Raw genomic sequence first — 27,310 nt, 5'->3', positions numbered from 1 at the left:
CTACAATCATTTTTCCGATATGACTGTTGTATATGAAAGCATTAGACTTTCTGGTGCTTCTGTTTTAAGAATGAGAACTATGAGATCAGCTAAGATTTTATTTTGTTTTTGATATTGTTTATATTTACTACCTTGCTTCACTTTCAGCCCCTCAAGCTGACCCAAATCAGCCAAAACCAGAAGGTTTGCAGACCACACCTTTACAAGGAGAACCACTAGGAGTAGTGACAAATTGGCCTCCATCGCTGCTGGCAGCTCTACAAAGATGGGGCACCACCCAACCCAAAGCATCTTGTCTGACCTCACTGGATACAACAGGGAAGCCAGTTTATACACTCACATATGGTAAGGACCTGTTTACTAATTGTAATTATAGAATTTGTCATTGGTATTATCTTGTTGGTTGTATAGCTTTTTAACTCAAAGGCTGAATATATTTAGGGTATGCCTTGCAAAACTTAATGGTTGATTCCTTTTGTTTTATCTGTTTCAGGGAAGCTTTGGACTCGGAGCCTCAAACTGGCCTACACGCTTCTCAACAAACTGAGCAGCAAAAATGATCCGCAGCTGAGACCTGGTGATAGAGTATGTTACTCAAGCCAAAGAATATTAGGGTTCCTTTTTCATAAAATTATGGAAATATTAACACAGCCAAAGCTCATATAATAGTGCTAGCTAGCCAACTGCAATAAAAGAACCCTTTATCTCTGTGTTTTTGCATTGAAGATTGAGTGACACTTTTGTATCACTTCAATTTCTAAACCAGTGCAGAGGACATAGTTACAGATTGTGTTATCCTGATGGTCAGGTTTCATTCAGCAATCATTGAGCAACCTAACGTAATCAAACTGCAGTGCTTTCCGGTTAATTGAGCCTTTGAGCAGCTACTTATTTGGGACCACTCTTAAAGAGCAAAAACTAATTGAGAAATTTGTCAGGGTTCCCTTCATTTATTTGAGACTATGCCACTTACTAGGGCCAGGAAAATGCACCAAACAGGTTCTAACTTGTGACAGTTGTGTGCACTTTTATGACCGTTATAGACACTACACCGCGCTGAGAGCAAGCAGTTTCAAATAGTGTCAGTTGCTTGTGTTTTTGTTCAAAAAGCAGTTATTTTTGTCACTGATAATTGCAAGGAAATGAGCAGTAAGATAGTCTGAACTATTTTGCAGTTTCAAGCATTTAGGCTTGGAGATGCCAGAAATAGTCAGGAAGAAAAAATAAAATGATTTCACTACATCAACAAGTTAGGAAATATATGAAGAATTTGAAGGTATAGACAATCACCTTGTATATTACACTGCAAATGAGGATTTGGAGGATGGAATCGTAGATAGCAATGTATGAAGGCAGTCCATTATCTGTACTGTGTCTGCACTGATTTTGTTAATTTACAGTCAAACGAAAGAACACGTCAGCATGCACCGGATGAATTCCTCTGTTGATAATTATTAGGATCTAATATACAGTTTTATAATCCTGTAATAGTATTGGTAGTTTCTCATTTGTTCTGTATTTCAATTAAACAGATTTGTTACTCAGTCTGTTTTTTTATATACCTTTTTAACTATTTCCTTGAAGCTTTGGTTAATTGGTGCAGCCACTTAATTGGATCAAAATGTACTGGTCTCAATTAACTGGAATTCACTGTATAAAACATTTGCAACTAGCGTAATTCAAAGACAATGCCACAAACCCTGGTCATCCCCAATGCTTTCCAATCATTTTAGGTGGGATATGTGAATAAAACCTTGGAATGATCACAACCTAGTGTGTGTGTAAGTAATAGGAGCATCTTGCATGAATTTAAGGCTTTAAATAATACAAGGTTCCTCTCTTACAGGTTGCTTTGGTGTATCCAAACAATGATCCTGTGGCGTTTATTGTGGCATTTTACAGTTGCCTTTTAGCAGAATTGGTTCCTGTGCCCATTGAAGTTCCACTGACAAGAAAGGTAATCCTGCATATCTAAATTTCTGATCCAAAATGGAACTTGGTTCTGTTGCATGTTATTGTGTGGCCAGTGATTAATACATTCTGAAATGAACTTCTCAAGTAATGTCTTCTTTGCTTTTGGTAGGATGCTGGCAGTCAACAAATTGGCTTTCTGCTTGGTAGCTGCGGTGTATCAGTAGCACTAACATGTGATGCCTGCCATAAAGGATTACCAAAGTCCCAAGCTGGGGATATTGTGCAATTTAAAGGTAATATCACATCACTAAGCACTGGATAACATGTATGATCATCATGACCTTTTTTATAAGAGATGTGTTGGCTGGCCATTGCTTCATACAAGAGGGAAGAAAATATTTTCATTGACGCTACTTGTTTGCAAACAGGTCTATGAATGGGGAGGTTGGGTGTGGCTGAGGGTGGGGAATGTTCAAAATAAAATGAACATGCTAGGAATTATCCATTAATTCGTGTATTGTTTGCAGTTTTCTTTGTGATGTTTTCTTTCTTTGGGTACTCAGACATGTACTCCTGGTGTGTGGATGACATCGTCATTTGAGTTAAATAAGATAGAGAACTGATGAGTTTTTTGTCTAATTTCCTTCCATGGAATTGGGCACAAACATTTTAAATTGTACACATGATTTGCAAGTTTTTTTTTAAGTTAGGAGAGGTCCATAAAATCTCTTCTGGGCCTACACCATTTAGCATCGTTGCTAATCTTGCCTCACAGCCCACATTCCTGTCTTATCCACACACATTTTAATTTTGAATTCCTTTTTGATTTTTGTCAAGAATTCACTCAAGTACTATAATTTTTAACTAATTGAATGAGAACTTCACACCTTTTTGGTTGCTTATCACCCTGCCTCAGATTAAACTGTCTATCATTGAACTGGAAAGTTAACTGAGTTTGCACCTCACAAATGTTGCCTGACCTTCTGAGTTTGTTTTGATTTCAGAATTCCAGTATCCTCAGTTTTTTTTTAAATTGAATTATCTATTTTCTTTGTAGGTTGGCCTCGACTGGGTTGGTTTGTCACAGATGTTAAGAACTTATCTAAACCTCCTAAGGACTGGCACCCAGTGATCAGAGATGCCAGTAATAATATTGCTTACATTGAGGTATGTTCTAAGTTTATCTCATTGTATGATGGTGCTTTATACATGATTAACCTGGTAAGCATGATTTGTTTTTCAAAATGTTTAGATTTCAATAAACAATTTATCATCTGATCAATTATGTCAGCTTGAGATTATTTAGTATTTATATAGCATCTGTAAGGTTGTAAACGGCAATAAGATTCTTCAAAAGGAATAACAAACAAAAAATCGACATGTATCCAGGGCAGAAAGCCAAAATATTGTTGAGAGGTACATTTTTCCTTTCAAGGAAAGAAAGGCAGATTTTGGAAGGGATTTGCAGATTTAACAGTTGCAAATGGTAGAGCACTCAAGATGCTATATACATGGATTTCGGTTAATTGGGGCAACCACTTATTTGAGACGTCTCTTAAAGAACAAAAACTAATTGAGAAAATAGCCTAGACTCTTCATTTATTTGGGACACTGTGCCACTTAATTGGGGCAGGAGACTGTTGCTGAACAGTTTCTAACTAGAGTCTGTGTGATCTTATGACACTATACTGTGCCTGGAGCAAACAGTTTTTAAATAGCATTAGTTTCATATGTTTGTGTTTGGAGAGCAGTGATTTTTCTCACTGGTAGTTGGTGACAAATAAGCTGTAAGACACTTCAAGACTGTTCTTGCTCACTGCGGTTTCAAGCATTCAGACTTGAAAATGCTAGAATCAGTGGGGAGTGAAAATAAAAGGGTTTCACTACTTCAACAAGTTAGGAACTACGAAGAATTTGAAGGTATCGACAGTCATCTTCAATATTGCGTTTTGTCCCCACCGGACGCTTAACTGCAAATCTCTGGCTCCAGCAACTGTTTGCATGCTACAGCGGCCAAAGCCCGGTACACCACTTCAACAGGGTAGCCAGTGGGTCTCATACACTGGCGAGTTTGGGACATGCTTGTCCTAGCATGCGAAGTCTGCTCCAGCGGTCTGGGCAAATGGGATCTACAGTGAGATTCAACAGCCAGGAAGACAGTTCTGCAAAACTATATGGAGAGCGAAGGACATGACGAGGCACAAGAGAAGTCATGGTCATCCACTGCAACCATAGAAGACCCTAGATATAATGACTACTCATATCACTGGAACTGGACGTCCAAGGCCAAGTGAGTGGAAATGGCCCAGTGCAATGGATTTTCCACTTTGAAAACTCTCCTGCACAGGCTTCCTGTCATCATCAGAGACAATGGTCAACCACCAGTATTATTGATAGTATTCCAATTTGTTATGTATTTCATTTAAATACATAATTTGTTATTCAGTTAAGTGGTAGTTTGACTTTTTATGCAACTTTATGCAACTTCAGCAAAATGGAGCAGCGGCTTAATTGGGCCAAAATACACTGGGTCCCAATGTATCCCATTTAACCAGAATCCACTGTATTTTGGAAATTGGGAAGACTTGGGGAGACTGCAGAGATGAGGCACACAGGATAAGTCAGTGGATTGACTTTAGAACAAAGAATTCTAGAAATGAAGCTTTGCTCACTTACTTGGAAATGAGGTATAATTTACACAAATGAAGAATTTAAGATTTACAGTTTTGAGACAATAATGTGCAATTAATAACCAGGAAAGAGAACGGCTGATCAGTAATTTAATGGAATTTGTCAAATATCTCATTGTTTAAACTGGAAGCTGAAAAGTCCATGTCTCCAAGGTAACCTGGATGATGTATAGAACTAAATCCAAAATCTACTTCTGTGACAGCAGGTCAAAGGGCATGGATTTGAACTTTGATAGGCAAGTTTGTTTGCCAAGTAATATTAACTTGCACAGAAGGCAATTAATAGCTAAAAGAAATTTCCAGGAAAAGTGATAGAAGACAAAACATGTGAATTATAAAAAACTAAATGCTGCTATAGGAAAAATTTTTATAGGATAAAAATTTTAAAGATCTTTCATTCAACCCTCTTTAATAATATACATGGAGAGATTAGTTAACACATAATCCATGCAATTTTTACTCAAAGCTTCTTTTCAGTTTTCCAGATTATATTGCTTAAAATTAGGGGTGCTAATTTTGGTCAGGGGACATCTTTCCCATTGTTCACATGGCCAAGTAATCACTAAATATTGTTTTTAAATTATTTAATGCTGACCTGCTATAACGGTGAAGACAAAGTTATTACTAACAAGGGAAAATCTGCAGAAGCTGGAAATCCAAGCAACACACACAAAATGCTGGAGGAACTCAGCAGGCCAGGCAGCATCTATTGAAAAAAGTACAGTCGCATTTTGGGCTGAGATCCTTCAGCAGCACTGGAAGGAAAAAAAGATCAGTAGATTTGAAAGGTGGGGGAGGGGAGAGAGAAACGTAAGGTGATAGGTGAAATGGGGGTGGGGTGAAATGAAGAGCTGGGAAGTTGATTGGTGAAAGAGATACAGGGCTGGAGAAGGGGGGTTCTGATAGGAGAGGACAGAAGGCCCAGGAAGAAAGAAAAGGAGGGAGTAGCACCAGAGAGAGGTGATGGGCATGCAAGGAGATGAGTGAGCAAGGGAAAAGGAAATGCTGAATAGTGAAGGGGAGATAGGGCACTACCAGAAGTTCGAGAAATCGATGTTCGTGCCATCAGGTTGGAAGCTACCCAGAAGGAATATAAGATCTTGTTCCTCCAACCCGAGTGTGGCCTCATCGCGACGATAGAGGAGGCCATGGATAGACGTATCAGAAAGGGAATGAGTAGTGGAATTAAAATGGATAGCTGCTGGGAGATCCTGCTTCTACTGGCAGATGGAGCGTAGGTGTTCAGCGAAGCGGTTTCCTAATCTATGTCAGGTCTCACCGATATACATGAGGCCACACCAACCTCATAGTTTCTGTCCCTGCACCTCCCATTTCTAACCTCCTACCCAAGATCCACAAACCCTCTTGTCCAGGTAGGCCCATTGTTTCAGCTTGTTCCTGCCTCACTGAACTCATAGCTGCATGGCCTGACTGTTATTTATTCCTCCCCCCCCTTCCTACCTACATCCGTGAAACTTCACACACTCTAGATCTTTTCAATGATTTCAGTAATTTACCGCTACTACCACCATATCCAATGGGATCCCACTACCAAACACATCTTTCTCTCCCCCACATTTTCTGCTTTCCGCAGGGATTGCTCCCTACGTGACTCCTTGTCAATTCGTCCCACCCCACTGATCTTCCTCCTGGTATATATCCTTGCAAGCAGAACAAGTGCAACACCTGCCCCTACAACACTTTCCCCACCACCAGTCAGTGCCCCAAACAGTCCTTCCAGGTGAGGCAGCACCTCACCTGAGAGTCTGTTGTGTTCGGTGCTCCTGGTGTTGCCTCCTATATATCGGTGAGACCCAATGTAGATTGGGAGACCGCTTTGCCGAGCACCTACACTCCGTCTGCCAGAAAAAGCGGGATCTCCTGGTGATCACCCATTTTAATTCCACTTCCTGACCCCTATCGGATATGTCAATCCATGGCCTCTTCTGCTGTCACGATGAGGCCACACTCAGGTTGGAGGAACAACACCTTATATTCCGTCTGGGTAGCCTCCAACCTGATGGCATGAACATTGATTTCTCGAACTTCCGGTAATGTCCCCCCTTTGACCATTTACCATCCCCTTTTCCCTCTCTCACCTTATCTCCTTGCCTGCCCATTGCCTCCCTCTGGTGCTCCTCCCCCCTGTTCTTTCTTCCATGGCTTTCTGCCCTCTCTTATCAGATGCCTCCTTCTCCAGCCCTGTCTCTCTTTCACCAATCAACTTCCCAGCTCTTAACTTCATCCCTTCCCAGTTTCACCTTTCACCTTGTGTTTCCCTCTCCAATCCTGCTGAAGGGTGTCGGCCTGAAATGTCGACTGTATTTTTTTTCCATAGATGCTCCCTGGCCTGCTGAGCTCCTCCAGCATTTTGTGTGTTTTGACAAGATTATTACTATTTTTTTCTCTAACAAAACAGTCATAAATGGGTTTCAATATAACTGCTTATGAAGGACAGAAAAAATGTTTTCTCTACAGATTTTATTGCTGCTCCAAATTTGAGGCAAATTCAAGTGATTAGCTGGGAAAAAACTGTTCAAAGATGTCATTGAGGCTGCTGATTTGTATTGTTTATGCTGTAAATTTACACACCTTACTTTCGCTGGTGACAAAATTGGCAGGCTAGAGCACTCCTCAGGGCTGCTCTTGCAAATGTGAACTTGCTGAGAAGTCCTCACCACTGTTATGGTTGCATTCTAGCATTTTTTTTATTTTGGAGTCCAGTGGTTGAGCATCTACTTCACGTGTACTAGGTAATTTATCCAGATGGAACTCATGTTTGTGATGCTCCACCAATCTAGAATTTTTGATTACTCTTAAATTTATTTTTTGTTACTCCTCCTCCAGTACAAGACAAGTAAAGAAGGAAGTTCAATGGGCATCACAGTATCTCAGTCAGCAATGTTGGCACATTGCCATGTCCTTAGTCAAAGCTGTAGGTACAGTGAAGGTGAGTAAAATGTGCTAAATGGGTATTTAGCTAAAAAGTATCTTTCCCCAATTTGTTGCTTGCTATTGTTACGTTCCCCAGTAACCGGGTAAATTTCCAGCAAAGATAGATGGGTCCACCGAAGCCTGATGCTACTATTTTCAAAGGTTTTTATTTATAAAGGGGCACAAACGTATGGTTAATACAAAACATTCAGATCATATACGTCGTCACGACTCAATCTAAAGCACAGGTATAGTAATAATCAATCAGAAATAAGCTCTATCGTTGTCTAGGGGTAATGTAGATATATATTGTTTACTGGATATTTAAAAGTCTTTTTGCAGTCACTGCAGTTCCACCCGCTGCCGTCGTTGTGGTGTCGCGTTGGTGCACTTTTGTTAGACAGAGAGAGAGAGGGGGGATGAAAGAGTTACCCGGCAGGTTTTCCAACCTGGAGGAGTTCGGTTTGTCGGAGCCTCGTTGGGGGAATGAACACTCATCTGTGGCCTCCCCTGTAGCTAAGCCGTTCTTCCGTTGTGGGGTCGCCAATCCCAGGCAAGGAAAAGACGCACACGAACCCCACCACCGGCTGTCGCTATCAAAACGCTGTCACAGGATCTCAAGCGCGTCTTCTGGTGTGTCTCGCGCCCCGCCTCAGCAGCCCACCTTTTATCTGGACTGGCAGGGTTGTAGATGTCCATCAGGGTGGGGGGGGGGCGAGGCAATCCTTCCCCCATCACCCATCTCACATTGCCCTGAGATTTTGTACGTAGGCCATTTCCTTATCCCACAAAGGTGTCTCCCAAGACAATGGCTATGTCCGAGGCTTTTGTCTTGTTGAGCGACCAGCCCACATTCCAAACCGTAAGTCTCTCTCTCTCTCTCTTGCGATTCTCACAAAGGAGGGGGCTGAGGTCATGACACTATCAAGTTTTCCTCCTATTGTCATCTTCCAGTTAAGCGGTTTACACTCTTATCTATCAAACCCACACTCAGACCAGAAGAGAAAGTTAAACAGTTTTATTGTTGTAATTTTAAAGTGTTCCGTTGGAGGGTACTGTTCTGACATAATGGTAAACCATTATAATGAGTAATACGTTTTTCTGCAGGAGTGGCGTTCACTGGTATCTGGCCAAGGTACTAGTGCTTTGTGTGTTAGTTTAGATTATTGCACTTTCACCTATCGGGTATCAAAACTTGACCTTTTTTTCCTTTCTCATTTTATTTTAAGATTTTGATGTCATTCCCGTTGGTTTCTTGGTAGAAATTCTGTCATCCAGCTCAGAGCTGGAATCAGTGGGGTTCATGCTATATGATTCAGTGCTACTTCAGTTCATGACTTTGGCTAGTGAACCAACAAAGACCTGAAGGGTGGTTTAATGTGTCCCACATTCTAGTGTGGATTCTGTAGGGTACTTGAAGTAGGTTCTGATATCATGTTTACTTAAAGAGAGATTTTCTGGGTTTGATGGTTGATGCTTTCAGGTAGAGAAAAAAAAACATAATTATTGAGCTGCAGAATGATAAGTAAATTGGAACTTGTGATCTCCTAATTGCTGTGAATGAGGGGTGGTGAAAATTTCTTTTTGGGGATATTGCACAAAAAGTATTAAAAGAAGCATTGAAGTTTAATTGATTGACATATACTGAACATGGTTGTAAAATATCACTTAATAAATATTGCAGTAAAATACAAACGTTTCTATGCCATATGTCCCTATGACTTTAAGTTTAAACAGAACATATTCTCTATTTATATTGCAGGGGAGACATTAACAAATGTTTTGGATTTTAAAAGGGATGCTGGACTGTGGCATGGCATTTTAACTGTAAGTATTGTAGAGGCATAGACAGTTTGCTTTTTCAATGCATAGTTAATGAGCATGCCTGTTCACAATTTAAGCCTGGTTAGCAATGGTAAATAGTTCCTATATTGTTTCCTATCCACACACTAATCTTCATTGTGTTTTGAATCACTTGATTTAATAATTCTGAAAAAGATAGTTGAATTCAGATGGTTTATATAAATTAAGTTACTGTTATAAATATAGCTGTCAGTTAAACAAGCCACATTTAAGTCAAGCAAATATTGCACACCATTTCCCATTAGTATTATCATCAATTAAGAAGTCACCACTAAGAATACCAGCTATTTTGAGAAGACGCAATTGTGTTGTAATTAGCTATTATATTTAATTGGCTAATACTTGACGTTGTTGGAGGGCTGTGTGCTTTTTGTAACTGTGATAAAGGGAAGCAGCAAATCCTTTAATAGATTTTATAATTAGTCTCTTGTACACATGCAATATACTTCGGTGATATTTAAAAGCCTTAGTAGCTACTGGTCACCTTGATTTAAATAATTCTTCCAGACTTCATGAGTTAAATTTAATGTCAGGGATTCATCTATTGCCAACAGTTTGCAATTGAAGCTCTTTCTTTTGTTCTCATTACAATCATCCTACATGTTTAGCAAACAAATCATGTCTAAAGCCATTCAGTTTTGTTTCAAGTAGAGCTATCAAGTCGTTAGCTGTTTATTCTGATATGGTACAGCTGAACTGTATTTTAATTTCTTAACCTTTCATGATTTAAGTTTAAAAATGCTAGATTTATTCTCAGAAATTCGGTTGCTTAACTGGAAGTTGCTTCTTTTCAAGATAATTATTTTGATGATGCCCTGGTGTTGCTAAAAAGTCATGTTCAAGTAATGTTTTCTATTGTGGTTAAGCCAGGAAGGGAGTAATCTCTAGGATGTTACTCTTTTTTCTTTGTGCTCCAAGAACACTTTCTCCTTGCACATTTAGCATAATCTTTGTTTTTATTGGTAGTATTCTGTCTGGCACATTGCATAATTGACTATATATTTGTTTCAGCCCCACCTTTTTATTGTATAACATCATAATTTGCTTTTTACTATGTCTGACTTATGTTGTTTCGAATTTGCTTCGGCATTTTGACACCTATCCACAACTTTTGGATGATCACATTGTAAGGGAATAATGAGATACCAATTTATTTTCCTAACATATTCAGAGGAACCTTTTAAATGTAGATATTTTGCACATTTATGCTACCTACTTTGAACATTGGTTGACCTCATCTTTATGGGCTTGCAATCGGTAGATTTTTCAGAATTCTAAATCAATTTGCTACTGCTTTTCTCAGAGATTAGTGAATCTGGAATTCTTTGCGTTAGGAAGTAGCAGAGGCTACCCATTAAATATATTTAAGACACAGATTGATTTTAGCATACTAGGGTAGTTAAGAGTCATAGGGGAAAAGGCAGGTAGGTGGAGCTGAGTCCATGGCCAGATCAGCCATGATCTTATTGCATGATGGAGCAGGTTTAATGAGTCAGATGGTCTGCTCTTGCTCCTTTTCTCTATGTTCTTAGTTCATATGTCAAAGTTGTTAAAATAAAATTTGATGTTGAGTGATGCTTGGCAGAGTTACTGTAAAGTTCAAGTTCTCATGGCCTTTGCTCCTTGGAGCAATTATTATTATCCCTCCATGATTTGTGTGTCAGTTGAAAAATCTCTCTGATATTTTTGATATTGAAATGATTAGCTAGCTATTGGTAGACTAATGATTCTTATTGGCTTTCCCCAACTTGTTGCTTGTCTGTCAAGATTTCCTACTGTTGTCACCTTCTAGTTATGCTAGTCACACTCTTAGCATTAGAATTCACTGCTCTGACCAAAAGAGAAAGTTAAACAATTCTAACTGCGATTTTAAAGTTTTAAATTTCTTTACCAGGTATTGGTTCACATAGTCATATGCCACCAAGGTTTATGTAACCCAGAATCCACTGAAGTACATTCCATCTGTATTATTCTGGCCATCTAACTATTACCAGAAACCTGATGCTGCAAGGGTCTGCTTGGTTTGGGATATCAGATTGCTGAACTGACTGTAGAAAGTTGATGAAGCTCTGAATTGGCATTGATAATTTTAAGTTGTATACATTATCGTTAGTATCCCATTTCACTGTAGTGACCCAAAGTAACGTTCTTTACCCTTGCCCACAAGGATAAGGGTAATTTGTTGTCAGCTGATAACCTATGTGTAATTTGAGGTGTCATACAAACCAATATTTTATATAATCTTGTTGACAGAGTGTCATGAACAGAATGCATGTCATCAACATTCCCTATGCTCTGATGAAAGTAAATCCTCTTTCTTGGATACAGAAAGTCTGTGCCTACAAAGGTAAGGTAATAGCAATATTGGGAAAAAAAATAATAAGTAAATTCATTCAGGTCAACACAAGTTCTGTTTCCATTGGCGATAGATTTTTTTATTTTCATAGATTAAAAATATTTAGCCCCTTATTCATGATGGCCTATGGCTTCTGTGTTTAGAATTCTGTGTCTGATAGGGAATTCTAAGTTCCACGTCGCCCTCCTTCCTGTTTGGTTATTTCAACATGGAACGAGGTAATTTGGCCTATCTGAGCCATAATGCATCCCTGCAGAAGAACAATCCTGTTGGTTACATTCCACCTTTAACTCCTCAGAGCCCTGCATCTTAATCTCTTGTCTCACATGTCCATCAAGCTCCCCTTTGATTCTTTTGACATATATGTACCCTAGAGGTAATTTACATTAGCAATTATCTTTCCAGCACATACTTGGAATGAGGGTAAACGCATAGCTTGCCTTAGAGAGAACTTGCAAACTCCATGCAGGAGGGAACTGAGATCAGGATTGAACCTGAGTCACTGGAACTGAAATGGCAATATTCATTGCTGTGCCACTATGCTCCCCAGCCTTGCTTCATGTATAGCTTTATACCTAAATTAACATGCGCTAATGTGCACTTATCTTTGAAGCAGGTTGGCCACATTGAGAAGTGAAGACAGAAAGAATCCCTGGCTTAATAATTAGAAGTATAAAGTACAAAAATAGAACTATATGTTCAGTGTTTACAAATATTTCTGAAGAGCTGTCCTGGATCTTTATGTTTAATTCTGCATGCCACATCTTAGGCAGGGTGTACAAGTCTGGTTCTGGGGTGGCTGGTATAGCTAGTTATTCTTTTCATATAGAAACTTTAATGCAAATGTTCAAAATAAGTAAGAATTTTGATCAAATTTTAAGGAATTGTTTTGAGTGACAGTGTAGAGATTTAGTAAAGGCCACAGATTTTGGAAACAGAGTTGATGAAGTTATTTTTAATGTTGTAATTTTACATGATCTGCTGTATGTTGACTGAAAGGATTATGACTGCAGCTTCAAATGTGCCACAAGATGAAATTAGTTTAAGACTTGAAGGGAAAAAGAATGATGAGGCAACGGGAAAGGGGAGGGTAGTGGAGGTAACTGACATTTTCTTCTGACAGCCGGGAGTCAGAATTAGCTAATGATCTTTTCTGGTGTTGTAGTGTTTTGTGATTTTTACATGTAGCAACCTCTGTGTGGTAGCAGTTTTACATTTTAACTGCTCTGGGTAAAGAATTCACTCAAGCAATTCATGAAAAGGCTAATAAATCTCCTATTGTTGGCATCTTTGAGTCTCCCTGCAATGGAAACATAATTTCTCCTCACAGAGAAGGGTTAACAAACTAGATGAAATGAATGAGTGAATAAGTAAAGATCTTCCATATCCTCAAAGACAAAATACAGTCAGCCCTCCTTATCCACGAGGGATTGGTCTGGGACCTCTTGTGGATACCAAAAAACACGGATGCTCAAGTCCCTTATTCAACCTGTCTCAGTGCGGTGGACCTTAGGACCCAGTGGAACCCCAGACCTTATTTAGTCTGTCTCAGTGCAGTGGACATTAGGACCCAGCAGTCGAGCTCTGAATCCGCAGTGTTTCTGTTCACGAAAATAATCACAATCACAATTGAAAATAAAGGGGAAGTAATAAGCAATCAGAAAGAGGTGAAATGCCATTGGTCATTGGAAAAGCGTTAGACTTCAGTCGGCCAACGATCGGTAACATTTTAAAGGATAAAGTTAGAAAGGCCCTGCCCCAATGAAAGCTACAATTATTACTAAGCAACGCAGTGGTTTAATTATTGGGTTTTGGGTTTTTGATCCTCCACATCAACCAGGCATGTAAGGAGAGCGCGCTCGGAAGTGGTCTGTCACTGGATCGAACTTGGGAACTTCCCGAGCTCGGCGCTGAAACATACATTCTTAAGTGTTTTATATGCATACATAGAAAGGTAAAATATATACTATATACTAAGACAAACGTGTGACTAACTGACGCTAAATAATACTGGATGTACCTGTTCCGACTTACATAGTAAGAGAACTTCCGATTTTTTTCGATCCCGATCCACGGTAACCTACGCACATCTTCCCATATACTTTAAATCATCTCTAGATTACTTATAATATCTAATACAATGTAAATGCTATGTAAAATAGTTGTTATACTGCATTGTTTAGGGAATAATGACAAGAAAAAAAAGTCTTTACATGCTCCAACAACAAGTGCTGGAAGAGCACTTCTGGGTTTTCTTGAATCGCGTTTGGTTGAATTTGTGCATGCGGAACTCACAGAAAAGGAGGGCCGACTGTACAAATGAGGATGTAATTTCTTATTGCTACTTGGTTGATTTGGAAATCTTTTAAAGATTGATAAAGATTCTTGTGTTCTAGGCCTAACTTCACAAAGTCTGATCTTGATGCGTGTTTTCTGCCCAGAAAGTTTAGGCATTCTAAAACTTGTTCACCCAATTGCCATCACAATTTTTATGTACTTGTAACATTGAATTTGTTTTCTTAACTTTCTCAGCTGTTCTACATTGCCAGCTACTTGTAGTGCAATATGATTTTGGGTACTTTTAGCAAGTTCTTCTGGTCATATGAATTTAGTTTTCTGGATATATGTGCCAAGGATTAAATTTTCAGAAGGAAAAAAGATTTACCAAATTAAATTTGACGATTGGATTTGAAATGATAAAAGCAATGTAAATATTTTTGCATAGTTCACTTTGCAACCTACATTCATTGTTATCGATAAAATGTCTAAGGGTTTCCATTGTGACAGTCAAAATGAATTTTCACCTGCAGTATATTAGAATTAGTGCTGCCAGCATTATGCAAGGATTAGGAAGGCCTGTTTTTATATATTTTTGTGTTGTACTTTAACAATGCTTCTTATAAACATAGCTGGGGTATGATTGTTGACAACTTTCTAACCTATTTAAGTAATCCGATTTTCAAAAATCGTATTTTAAAGAGTAGTTATAATGAGTACAAAGAAAACCACTTTGTCTCCTTGCAGCTCACGTTGCTGTGGTGAAGTCTCGGGACATGCATTGGGCTCTCTTAGCTCAGCGAGATCAGAGGGATGTAAGCCTCAGTTCACTGCGAATGTTGATTGTAGCAGATGGTGCAAACCCATGTAAGTATGCAGATGGCCATCCCTTGTCCCTAATAACTGTTTTTTTGGCTGGCCATCATCACTTTCATCATGCTATCCAGTCTTCTGACATCATTTTCTTCTGCCCCAACTTTAAAGAAAAAAAGCAAAACTTATTTCACCTTATATTTCGCCTTATTTCACAGTTATAAATACTTCAGCCACTGTCCATTTCTGGTAAAGTAGAACCCATCTTAACCAATGTGATCTGGATGGATAATATTGAATTTTGGCATCTTGCTAATCTCTACCAAGGCCACCAGTGGAAAGGAAAATTCCTCAGCTTTTCCTCTATAACAAACAGTTTTAAGTGCTATCCATTATTCTTAACCCTCATGTTACACCATTCCAGAGAACTACGAGACCTTATTGCTGCTGATATTGGTTCATTTATCCACTTTTATCTTCATGCTCTTCCTTCCAGTGTCTTATTCTGAGATCTTTGTTTAGCCTTTTTTTCTCTTCTGCCCTCTCAAAACTTATTGTGCTCGCAAGTTTTGTATCGAGCTCTTTTAAACTGCATTTAATGTAGGTGGTGAACAGCCATCCAGCATTGTAAATGATTCCCTCCTTAGGTAGAAATTACAACTTGATTTTAAACTTCTCTTGTGAATGTGCCTATTATACATTCCCTTCCATAAACTTAAGGATAATTTCAAATTGTCCTGATGTCTTAACCCACATAAAGTTCCATCTACATCTGTCTTAGCATGTTCATGTTGATTCCCAGTGTCACTGAATTAAATTTCTTGTTCTTTTATTTTAAAAAAATGTTATCTCTAACATTTTCCACAGTACAGTGCCTTTTCCCTGGAGTTCTATCACTGAACAATTGAATGAATGTTAGATACATTTCAATTGCATGGTTTGTATTTAATTAGATTGTTTACAATGAAACCCATCTGTCAAGTCTGCAAATCTTACTGTCTAATGCATAACATAAATCATCAAGCTATCTTTTTTATTATGGAATAATACTTAAGGGCTGAGCATTAAGTGTTTGATGGACTGACAGTACTGTCCTTATTCAAGCACTGATCTAAAAAGGGCTACTGTTTCAAATGTCTTGCAGTAATTTGTTTTTGTTTGAGGTAGCTCCTGATAAATTTTGATTAGCTTGGCTCTGTAAATATTGAAATAGCAAAAATACTATTATACAACCACTTCAAATATAATTCAAATATCTGTCTGAAGAAACTCCTACATATACTGACAGCATTCAGGGGAACCTCTTCAGCTCTCCAAAAAACACATAAATCAGAATGATTTGCAGAATATATACTGACAAATCACAAGTGCACAAAAAATCCCAGATATCATATCATCATCAGTGCATTGTGCTGATTTTGCAAGCCTTTCGCTTGGGGTGAAATCAGGTTCCATTTCTGACTTGTCAGGATCTATTTCTTTTAACATCTACATATAGTGCATGAGGATTTTCTCCGAAGTATTATGTGGCATATTAATCGTAAGCTAGTTGTACCCATTAAAGCAAAGCTATTTGTTCAATAGATCAAGCCTAGGTTCACAGGCCCCAATGCATACTTGCATTTAAAATAACTACAGGAAAGTTCCTGGAACAATTGCCCCACAGATGAACAAGTTATTAAAAGTTGCTCTGAGATGGAGAATGGAATATGCAGAAATCAGTCATAATCAGGAAATTGAAATAACCTACAGGATAGCACCACAATACTGACCTCTGCTTATGTTGTGATAGAATTGTTATTCATGCCCTTGACTCACAACATGACTGGCTTCCTATGCTGTCTGGGATAAACCGGTTTGTGAATTGTGAAAAAGGGTTGAATCACAAACTGTATTCAACTCCTGAACAAAACACAGATAGGGAGGACAGGGAGCAGAACATAAGAAAACCTACAATGCAGCATCAACTGTACAGGAAATCTAGTTACAATATGTTTCATTTGTTAAAATGTGAGAAGAAAGTAGATTTAATTTGAATTGAATTTTGGTTTTAAAATCACTGTGCTAACTTTGTAATTTTAAGCAGAGTGAGAGCTGTGAGTCATCATTTCATATAAATATGAAAGTTATTTTTCTCCTGTTTGCAAACTGGTGGTTCTCGAGCTTCTAATACTTTTAGAAATGCAATGGGGTGGCAAAATGCATTTATTTTTATAAGCCTTATTCCCTCTGTCATTTTCCTATCTTACAATAATCGTCTTGTTGACACTTAGCACCATCATTTAAGGCTGGGTTAGGATGAGGAAATGTGTTTATGAGGTCAACATTTTATTGCCATGAACTTGTTCATTCATTCTATTATACTGATTGATAATGTGTTTCCTCCAGTAATACATTATTGCTACCATTAAAGCCACCAACGCAGAGTCCGATAATTTAGTAACATTCTTTACTCAATTTCAAAATTTAATTCTTACTGAAAATATTGTATTTTTTTTATTTTTGCAGGGTCAATATCATCTTGTGATGCATTTATGAATGTATTTCAGTCACGTGGCTTACGACCTGAGGTGATCTGCCCATGTGCGAGCTCGTCAGAAGCTCTGACAGTGGCTATTCGCAGGTATTAAGCTTTCTTCATAATGTAAGTCTTGGGATTCACCAGCTCCTAATCTCTGAGTGTGTTGAAGTTTCCAAGCTATTTTGACAAAAGGTTGTGTATCTGTAATGTACTTCTGAGAAATTTTTTTAATGTTTCATGCAGCAATGTCATAATCAATAACTTTTCTTCCATTGCCGGATATGGCAATGAGATTTGGAAATCTTAAGGGGAGAAGGCATGACTTTGCACCAATCCTTAACACAGTTAAATGGTGTTTGAACCCTTCTAGCTTTTGGCTGTGTAGCAATACAAGAGGACAAATAAAAGGAATGGTTATATGAGATTTTTCTACACTCTTATCAATAGCCAGGCAGATTCTGTGTTTATAATATACAGAACTAAATTACTCTCAAGTTCATGTTTTCAAAAGATTAAGTATAATTAATTATTTGGAATGGCCTTTAATGTGGAAAATCCAGTGACGAGATTGTATTTTCCTCTTTCAGACCTGGTGACTTAGGAGGACCTTTATCAGGGAAGATGGTGCTATCTATGAATGGCTTGAGTTATGGTGTAATACGTATGGACACAGAAGAAAAGCTCTCTGTTCTGACCGTCCAAGATGTGGGTGCTGTTATGCCTGGAGGTAGATTTACCCTGTTAGTTAAATTCATTAATCTTAATGGTGCTTCCTGCAGGGACTACTACAATAATTCAATTTTATAGTATATTTGAACTCTTGCAGCTTATTTTATGAATGTGAAGATCCTTTGTCCTGTCTCCTGTTTTTCCCATCGCTGCCCTTCCTCTTTCAGATCATTGCTAACCCACATTTTGCTTTCACCCATCCTCTCTGATGTATCCCCTCCTGGTTATTTAGCACTGCCGCTCTGCATCACATCAAAGATCAGAAGTGGTGACCTACCTGGGATTATTCTGTAATTGTGTGTAGATTTTTGGATTCCTAAATATGAGAGATAATAATGAGTGGGCCTTGGCTCCGAGCATATTCTTTGGCATGGTAAAACCAGTTTTTAGGGCATACTTTCTTTTTTATTGGAGAAGGGTGTATCATTCATTAATCCATTTTGATCAATTCTTTAATTCCTTCAAATGTTGATCCACAGCCCTGTTAACAAATATACCAGACTGATAAATGGGTTGAAGGTGTGTCCTGTGAGGAATGGTCCAATGGAAGTCTAGAAGAATGAGAAGTGATTTTACTGAATTTCTGAAGGGGTTGCAGGGTCAAAACCAAGGGGATGTTTATCTTGGTGGGAGAGGCCAGAACCAGGAGAGATTCAGGATAGAGAGGTGCCCAGTTAAGACAGAAACATGCTTTTATTTCCTCAGACTTCTGGACCGTTTGATTTTATTATCCCAGCAAGCCATGAACACTGAGTTATTAACTATTTTTCAAGGTTAAGTTAAATTATTTTAAGGATGTATGGCAGCAAAGTGTTATAAAATGAAAGAACTATGCAGCACAAAAATGGGCCCTTTCAGCCCACCTAATCATGCCAGTCTGTGCTAATCCCATTTGCCTGCATTGGATCTGTTATCTCTACTGTTCCTATCCAAATGCATTTCAAACATTATAATCGTATCTTTCTCCATGATCTCCTCTGGCAGCTCCTCCTCAACAACCACCACTCTGTGTGAAAATATTTAATCCCTCAACTCCCTCTCACCTTCAATGAGTGCCCTTGAGCTCTAGGCAGTTGGTCCTCAAAACATACTCAATCTGTAGAACAAAGAAAATGGAACTCTACATTTTTGGATTCCTATAAATGAGAGATAATAATGAGTGGGTCTTGGCCCCAAGCATATACTTTGGCATGGTAAAACCAGTTTTTAGGGCATACAGCTGCTTCGGCCCACAATATTGTTCTGACCTTTTAACCAACTGCAAGATCTCTGCCTTCAAGTTTAACCTTCCAAAGTGGATCACTTTACACTTTTCAGGATTGAATTCATCTGCCACTTCTCTGGACTGTTCTCCATCCTATCAATGTCCTGTTGTAATCCACAACAATCATGTAAACTATCCACAACACCAACAACCTTTGTGTCATTTGCAAACTTACTAATCCACCCTTCCACTTCCTTAAACAAGGCGTTTATAGAAGTCACAAATAGTAGTGGTCACATTACAGATCCCCGAGGAACACCACTGATCACCAACCTCCAGATACAATATGCTCCATCTATTATCACCCTCTGCCTTCTGTGGGCAAGCCAATTCTGAATCCATGTAACCAAGTGTCTCAGGCTCCCATTACTAAAATTCATAGACACTACATCTGCTGCTTTACCTTCATCACTTGGTTTTGCAATTTCCTTGAAGAATTCCGTGAGTCTCATGAGGCACAACCTGCCCCTCACAGAGCCATACTTACTAACTGTAATCAGACTATGCTTCTTCAAATGTTCATGAATCCTGTCTCTAAGAATCCTCTCCAATAGGTTGTCTACCACGGTAGGAAGAATCACTAGGATTATCCCTATTACCTTTTCTTGAATAAATACTTTGAATCTTCTGCTGCTACTCCTCTGGCCAGTGAGAATACAAATATCATTGCCAAAGATGCAGCAATTTCTTCCCTCACTTTCTGTGGTAACCTGGGGTATATTCTGTCTGGCCCTGGGAACTTGATCTATCCTAATGTTTCTCAAAAGTTCCAGCACATCCTCTTCTCAAGGTTGACGCTGCCCTCACATTTGTCAAGTCCCTCTCTTATTTTGTCTATCGCCTTCATTTCATAAATGTTCTTAAGGTCACCACTTGGCCTCAAGTTCCCGTGAGAATCAGTGCAGCCAATTGAATTGTCAAATTCCTTCCTATAACTACTGTCCTCCTTTCCAGACATATCCCTGTAAACTTTCTGTGGTCTTTCTAATTGCAACTACATTGTGTAGTGTGGTGACTGGAACTGTACATAATAGTCCAAGTGTGATCTCACATGATATCTCAGCTCCATGAAAGCAAGCCTGTGAAATTCCCACTTTCTCTACCCTATCCATCTGCGTCATGGTTATTCAGATCAGCATGGCATGCTGCTAATTAGGCAAAGTAAGTTCTCTTTCCAATGCTGTTTCCAGTATGGCATGTATTAAGATCTGGCTATATTTAGAAAACACTCTCTGCTTTGTTCTTTTGGTGATCTTAACTTTTTGTTTTCTGATTACCAGTTTACAAACCTATCAAAATTGCTTCCCCATGTTCACAGTTAAGAATTTGCATAACTTACATTCTCAGTTTCTCACCTCAATCTAATCTTGTAGTTGTGTCATTATCTTAGAAAATCTCTTAAACACTTTTTTTGTTTCTTAATATTGTTCTTGTTTTGCTATCCTTAAATCTGACTACTACTTTAAGAAAGTAAATGTAAATGGCACCTTCCATTCTTTATTAATTCATTTATCTGTATTCAAATGCATCTAATGTATACAGGCCCAACTGACCACTGATTAGTAGGGGTGTTACTCTTGGCTCATTGATAGCAATCTTGCCTCTGAATCAGAAACAGGTGATTTTAATGAGCATTCCAGGTTTAAGTATATAGTGATAACTAGTGGTTGAATATAATACCAAAGGAATACTATACTTCTGAAGGTCCTATCATTCAGATATGTTTAAAAAAAACATTGTCAGCTCCTTAAATATGAGCATTCCATCTCACTACTGAGTTCATCCAGTGCCCTAGCCAACATTTAGCCTTCAGCTAAAACCACTAAAACATGGTACACACAAAAAGTGCTGCAGAAACTCAACAGGCCAGGCAACATCTATGGAAAAAAGTACAGTTGACGTTTTGGGCCAAGACTCTTCAGCAGTCCATTTGAAGGGTCTCGGCCCGAAATGTCGACTGTACTCTTTTTTTCCTTAGAACCTACCTGGCCTACTGATTTCCTCCAGCATTTTGTGTGTGTTGCTTGGATTTCCAGCATCTGTAGAGTTTTTTCTTGTTTGTGATTGGACCACTAAAACATATTGCCTTATCATGCATCCTATTGTGATTCTGGGTTCTTGCTGTGTATAATTTGACTCTCTTGTCCCAATATTTATTACAGTCCTGATTATGGTTCAAATTATTTTTTCTTGTCTAATTGAACATTCTAGAGTGAAAGACTTGTTCTGAAAAATCATGATGCCTAAACATAATGTACAGTTGGGTATTTGTGCAGTCTATTACCATGCTATTTTGGTAGATCTGTACAATGTCATCAAGTACATATTGTGCATACAGTACTTCTATGGAGCCATACTGTTCAAAGTAATACCCAGCATCAGGCACACTACAATTGTGCAATCACAAATTGTGATTCAAGCTCTGAGTCATGATCCTTTCTATTTGGTGGGGGAGAGGGGTGGTGAATGGTGCTGAACAGCAAGACATCATGTAATCCAGGATGTTGCCTAGATTAGAGAGCATGTCTCATGAGAAAAGGTTCCAATCTATTTTTGAACAAAGTGGGCTGGTTCTGATTGAAGAACAAAAGTGCAAGATGATCTGAAAAATCAGCATAATTTCTTAGCTCCGGTCACTGACAAAAAAGTTACTCAACCTGTATGGCAATTTGCACAAAGAAATGTTAAGAACATAGAACAGTACAGTACAGTATAGAACAAGCCCTTCAGCCCATGATGTTGTGCTGACCTTTTAACCAAATCCAAAATCAATCTAACACTTCTCTCCCGCATACCCCTTCATTTTCTTTGCATCCATGTGCCTATTTAGAAGTCTCTTAAATGTCATTAACATGACTGCCTTTGCTACCACCTCTGGCAGTACATTTCATGTACCTATTCACATACCTACCACTCTGTGTGTGTATATATTTTAAAAAAAGGTACCCCTGACTTGCCACCCTTCCCTACAAATTTCCTCCAAATCACCTTAAAAGTATGACTGCATATTAGCTCTTTCCACCCTGGGAAAATGAATCTTGCTGTCCACTTATATATACCGTAGATTCCGGACTACAGAGCGCACCTGATTAAAAGCCGCTGGCTCTAATTTTAGAAATAAAATCAATTTTGTACTTGTACAGGCCGCACCGGATTTTAGGCCGCACCGGATTTTCGGCCGCAGGTGTCCCACGTTGTAATATGAGATATTTACACAGAAAGATATTACACATGAGGATTTTTTAACTTTTAATTAAATCCATATGGTAACATAAACAAATACATATTGCAAATGCTTTTTTTCGAACCGTGCCCGTAACGCGGCTACTTTTAAATATACGTTGCGTATACTTCTTTACTGAACAACATTCCAATATCTCCTAACGACTGGTAAAAAATATATATACTGCAGCCTACCAGGAAAAGTTATTGATCGCCTTTAACTTAAAAGCAGCGTTTTCGCTCCGCCGCTCGCCCCTCTCCTTCCCGTTTATCGCAAACTGGTATCCCACAAGACGCGGCGAAACCGGATGTGATGTCATAGCATCCCGCGATGTAGTACAGAAAACAAATATAGTTAAAACAGTTCTAACTTTAACTAACAAATGAATTACTAAGCGAAAATATTATAAACTAAATAACTGCCATAAAGGCAGCACAATGCTTTTCTTCGAGTGTTTTCCATGTTGATGAGGGTGAGTACAAATGACTGATTTACAATAATTTAATTGTGAAAGTGCGCTTGATTTATCGTACAATTTCATTGGACCTCTGTGAACTACTCATCAATTTTATTGGTCTACTGTTACGAGGCAAAATGTTTTTGGCGGCATGAAAAAAAACCATGTATTAGCCGCTCTGTATTAAAGGCCGCAGAGTTCAAAGCTGTTCAAATTGTGGGAAAAAAGTAGCGGCTTAAAATCCGGAATCTACGGTAATCTCTTTATCATTTTATACACCTTTATTAAGTCACCTCTTATCCTCCTTTGTGCCAAAGGGAAAAGCCCTAGAGTGTTCAGTCTCTCCTCAGGAGATATGCTCTTTGATCCAGACAGCATCCTGGTAAATCTCTTTGCATCCTCTTTAAAGTTTACACATCTTTCCTATAATGAGGCAACCAGAACTGGACACAATACTGCAAGCGTGGTCTTACCATAGTTTATAGAGCTGCCACGTTACCTCACAGCTCTTGAACTAAATTCCCTGACTAACAAAGCCCTACACACCATATGCCTCTTGACCACCCTGTCTGTATTTATCTGTATTCAAATGAATCTAAATATGCTGGCCCAACTTGTTGACCACTGATTAGTTAGGTGTAGTTCTCAGCCATGTTACCTCCAGGTGTTACTCTTGGCTCATGATAGCAATCTTCCATCTGATTCAGAAGTACATGATTACAACAAGCACTTCAGATTTGAGTATATAGTCTAGACTGGTGGTTGAATATAGTACTGAGGGAAATACTACACTTGTGAAAGTCCCATCATTCATTCTATGTCACTATTAAGTTAATCCAGTACAGTCCCATCATTCATTCTATGTCACTATTAAGTTAATCCAGTACTTCAGGCAACTTTTTAATCTTCATTGAGGACTCAAAGATCATTGCCAGAGGCACAGCAATCTCTTCCCTCACTTCCTAAAGTAACCTGGAGTATATCCCAACTGGCCCTGGGGACTTGCCACTCACTGGTGAAGCAAATATTCATTAAGGACCTCCTTTACCTCCTCTGACTCCAGACACATTTCCTCTTTATCCGTGACTGGCCCTACCCTTAATTTAGTCATCCTCCTCTTCTTCACGTGTTTGTAGAACGCCTTGATGTTTTTCTTAATCCTACTTGCCAAGGTCTTCTCGTGTCCCCTTCTAGCTCAACTAAGTCCCCTCTTAGGTTCTTTGTTATCTTATGACTCTCAAGAGCCCTTTCTGATCCTTGTTTCCTAAACCTTAAGTATGCTTCTTTTTCCCTCTTGACTAGATGTTCCATATCTCTTGGAAACCATGATTCCTTCATCCTACCATCCTCTCCCTGCCTCGAGGGGGCAAACCTATCTAGAACCCCATACAAGCACTCCCTAAACAACTTACACATTTCCATTGTGCATTTCCCTGAGTACATCTGTTCTCTATTTATGTTCCCACTTTCCTACCTAATAGCATCATAATTTACCCTTCCCTCAGTTTTATACTTTCTTATATCCTCTGCTCTTATCCCTGTCCAAAGCTATGGTAAAGGTCAGGGAGTTGAGGTCACTGTCTCTAAAATGCTCACCCACCAAGAGATCAGTCATCTGACCAGGTGTGTTGCCTAGTGGAAGACAATGTATGGCCCTCTTCTCTAGTCAGCATGTCCACATAGTATGTCAAGAATCTTTGCGAGACATGCTTCAATTCTGCCCCTTCTGAGCCTCCTGTACTAAGGAGGTGTTAATCAATATTAGGAAAGTTGAAGACTTCAAAAACAACACCTCTGTCATTTTTACCTCTGTCCTGCACCTCAGTGTCCCTGTTGCTGTTGGGGGGAGTCTATAAAATGCTCCCAATAGAATGATTACTCCCTTCCAGTTTCTGACTTCCAACCACATGATCCCTCCACAACAACTTCCCTTTCTGCAGCTGTGACACTATCACTGATTAGCAATGTTACTCCCACACCTCACTTACCTCTGTCTTCTTTAAAACATCTAAACCCCAGAACATCCAGTAGCCATTCCTGCCCTTGTGACAGGAAAGTCTCTGCAATAGCCACAACGTTGTAGATCCATGCCCTAAGTTCATCATCATTATTTCCGATACTTGTTGCATAAAGTCGGCACATTTCAACCTATCCAATTGACTGCATTTATGCCATATGCACTACCTAGCCATTCTCAGTCTCTCTACACCTTTACACCAACTGCTACATCCTCTGACCTATCACCCTGGTTCTCATCTTCCTGCCAATCTAGGTTAAACCCTCTCCATCGGCTCTAGCAAGCCTGACCACAAGGATATTGTACATATTTGAGGAATGAAAGTTAACTGTAGCAAATCATAAACACAGGAGAGTCTGCAGATGCTAGAAATAAGAAACAACAACACACAAGATGCTGGAGGAACTTAGCAGGTCAGGCAGCATCTATGAAAATGAACAGATAGTCGAAGTTTCAGGCTGAGACCCTTCTTCAGAACTGAGAAGGAGGGGAAAAGATGTCACAATGAAAGGGTTGGGGTATGACACATGGCTCCGGGGTTGAACACCTAATGGGTTTTTTCTCTCACTTTGCTTTGGTAGGGTTTTTTTTCTTTTTTTGTGTCACCATATTTTTCGATCTTTAAAACATTTTTTTTGCCTTTGAGACATTGTAAGTTTTACCTACTTCAACGTACTCTTGTTATTTTGGATGATAATAATAATAAAAAGATTTGAAAAGAAAGAAAGGGTTGGAGTGGGGGGGGGGGATGAGAAAGGCTATCTGGAAGATGATGGGTAAAGCCAGGTAGGTGGGAAAGATCAAGGGTTGGAGAAGCTGGTGTAGCAGGTCTGGGCAAGTACACATGGTCGAAGAGTCGGAGTGCAGCAGTGATCAGGAGGAGCAGTGAGAGAAGGTTTCACTGAACCCCTGTCAAAGAGAAGATTTAAACTTCTTCAGGGCAGCATCCCTCAAAGAGACTTCACCGTGAAATAGCAAATCACTGTAGCAAATGTCTCAGGGCGAAGACTTGTCATAGCAGATGATTGTAAGATATATTTTCCCTGCTGGTCATTGCTTCTTTCTCTCTATAACTGTGGATTTTTCTTTGCCTGTGTGTCTTCCAGCATTGGTGTGCATTGTAAAGTTTGAAGGCACCCCATATCTATGCAAAACAGATGAAATTGGTGAGATCTGTGTGAGCTCACGCGCTTCAGGGACATCATACTATGGACTTCCTGGAATGACAAAGACTGTTTTTGAGGTATGCAAAGCCAATATGCAAATCAAGTTCAAGTTCCAGTTTAATTGTCACTCAGCCATACATGAATATCTGTGAATACAGCCAAGCAAAACAGCGTTACTCTGGGGCCAAGGTACAAAACACAGTACCAACAGTCATACACAGCACAGTGCCTTATAAGATAGCAGTAAAATACAGACACACAAAAAAAGGTCTAAGTCCATGAATGTTGCAGTAGTCTTCAGTTGAACAAGATACAGCTTGTCTTCTGCCAAGCAAACACAAGGGACAGCACTGACTCCAGCCTTTATGCCACACCACACCACCTCCAGCACTCTGGTGGAGCGCCTGATTCCGAAGCCCTCCCTGGGAGACTGCAAACAGCCAACACCATGGCTTGAGGCCTAGTCCTTGCTAAACTGCGGCCACACACTGGCCCCGCCATTCACCAGTAAACTAATGAATTGGACTTGCAGCATTTCACACCACCAATGTCCAACAGGGTCTTGCAATCACAAGGTGACTAAGATAATCACTCACTGTTAGACTGCACAACGACACACTTCTGTTGCAGGCGGCATCATGGTCCGCACCAAGTCCAGCTCCTTTAGTTTCTCCACCAACCAGCAACTCACAGACCTGCAATACTTTAAATTCTTAATGTCTAGCAGGGTCTTGTGATTGTAAGGAATACATTTTAAATAGGCAATAACTCTTTTGGTTGACTCCATAGATGCCGCTATGTGCAAGCGCGCTACCATCTTACTGGAAGTGTAGTAGAGAGTTCTAGAGTACTTTGTTTTAATTATTCAAGTTCAGTTACTGGCTACATGCAAATATATAATAAAAAAAATACTGAAGTTTCTCAAGTAAGTTTGCAGATTTAATTTCTCTTTTCAAGGTTTTAAAAACTAGATACATGTGCTGCTATTTTCTTTTCATGTCTTAGAGTCTGAATTCTGACTTTGTCCAAATTTTAATCCTCTTAGTGACTTTAGAGCTTTTGATAGAATGGACTGGATAATTTTTA

The 27,310-nt window shown here is 39.1% G+C and overlaps 1 protein-coding gene across 2 annotated transcripts in view; it reads left to right on the top strand.

Moving 5' to 3' along the window:
- Positions 1 to 27,310, top strand: part of LOC140728213 (disco-interacting protein 2 homolog A-like) — a 264,393-nt gene that overhangs the window by 189,563 nt on the left and 47,520 nt on the right. For both annotated transcript variants that reach the window (XM_073046628.1, XM_073046627.1), the window contains exons 8-19: positions 148 to 345; positions 494 to 585; positions 1,847 to 1,957; positions 2,084 to 2,207; positions 2,972 to 3,081; positions 7,452 to 7,554; positions 9,301 to 9,365; positions 11,655 to 11,748; positions 14,782 to 14,901; positions 17,356 to 17,470; positions 17,956 to 18,095; positions 26,165 to 26,301. In XM_073046628.1, the coding sequence (XP_072902729.1) occupies positions 148 to 345; positions 494 to 585; positions 1,847 to 1,957; positions 2,084 to 2,207; positions 2,972 to 3,081; positions 7,452 to 7,554; positions 9,301 to 9,365; positions 11,655 to 11,748; positions 14,782 to 14,901; positions 17,356 to 17,470; positions 17,956 to 18,095; positions 26,165 to 26,301 (1,409 nt within the window). The remainder of the gene's footprint in view (positions 1 to 147; positions 346 to 493; positions 586 to 1,846; positions 1,958 to 2,083; positions 2,208 to 2,971; positions 3,082 to 7,451; positions 7,555 to 9,300; positions 9,366 to 11,654; positions 11,749 to 14,781; positions 14,902 to 17,355; positions 17,471 to 17,955; positions 18,096 to 26,164; positions 26,302 to 27,310) is intronic.

The sequence above is a fragment of the Hemitrygon akajei genome, chromosome 5 (genome assembly GCF_048418815.1).
Source record: "Hemitrygon akajei chromosome 5, sHemAka1.3, whole genome shotgun sequence".
Taxonomy (NCBI): Eukaryota; Metazoa; Chordata; class Chondrichthyes; order Myliobatiformes; family Dasyatidae; genus Hemitrygon; species Hemitrygon akajei.
This window is presented reverse-complemented; position numbering and strand designations above follow the sequence as displayed.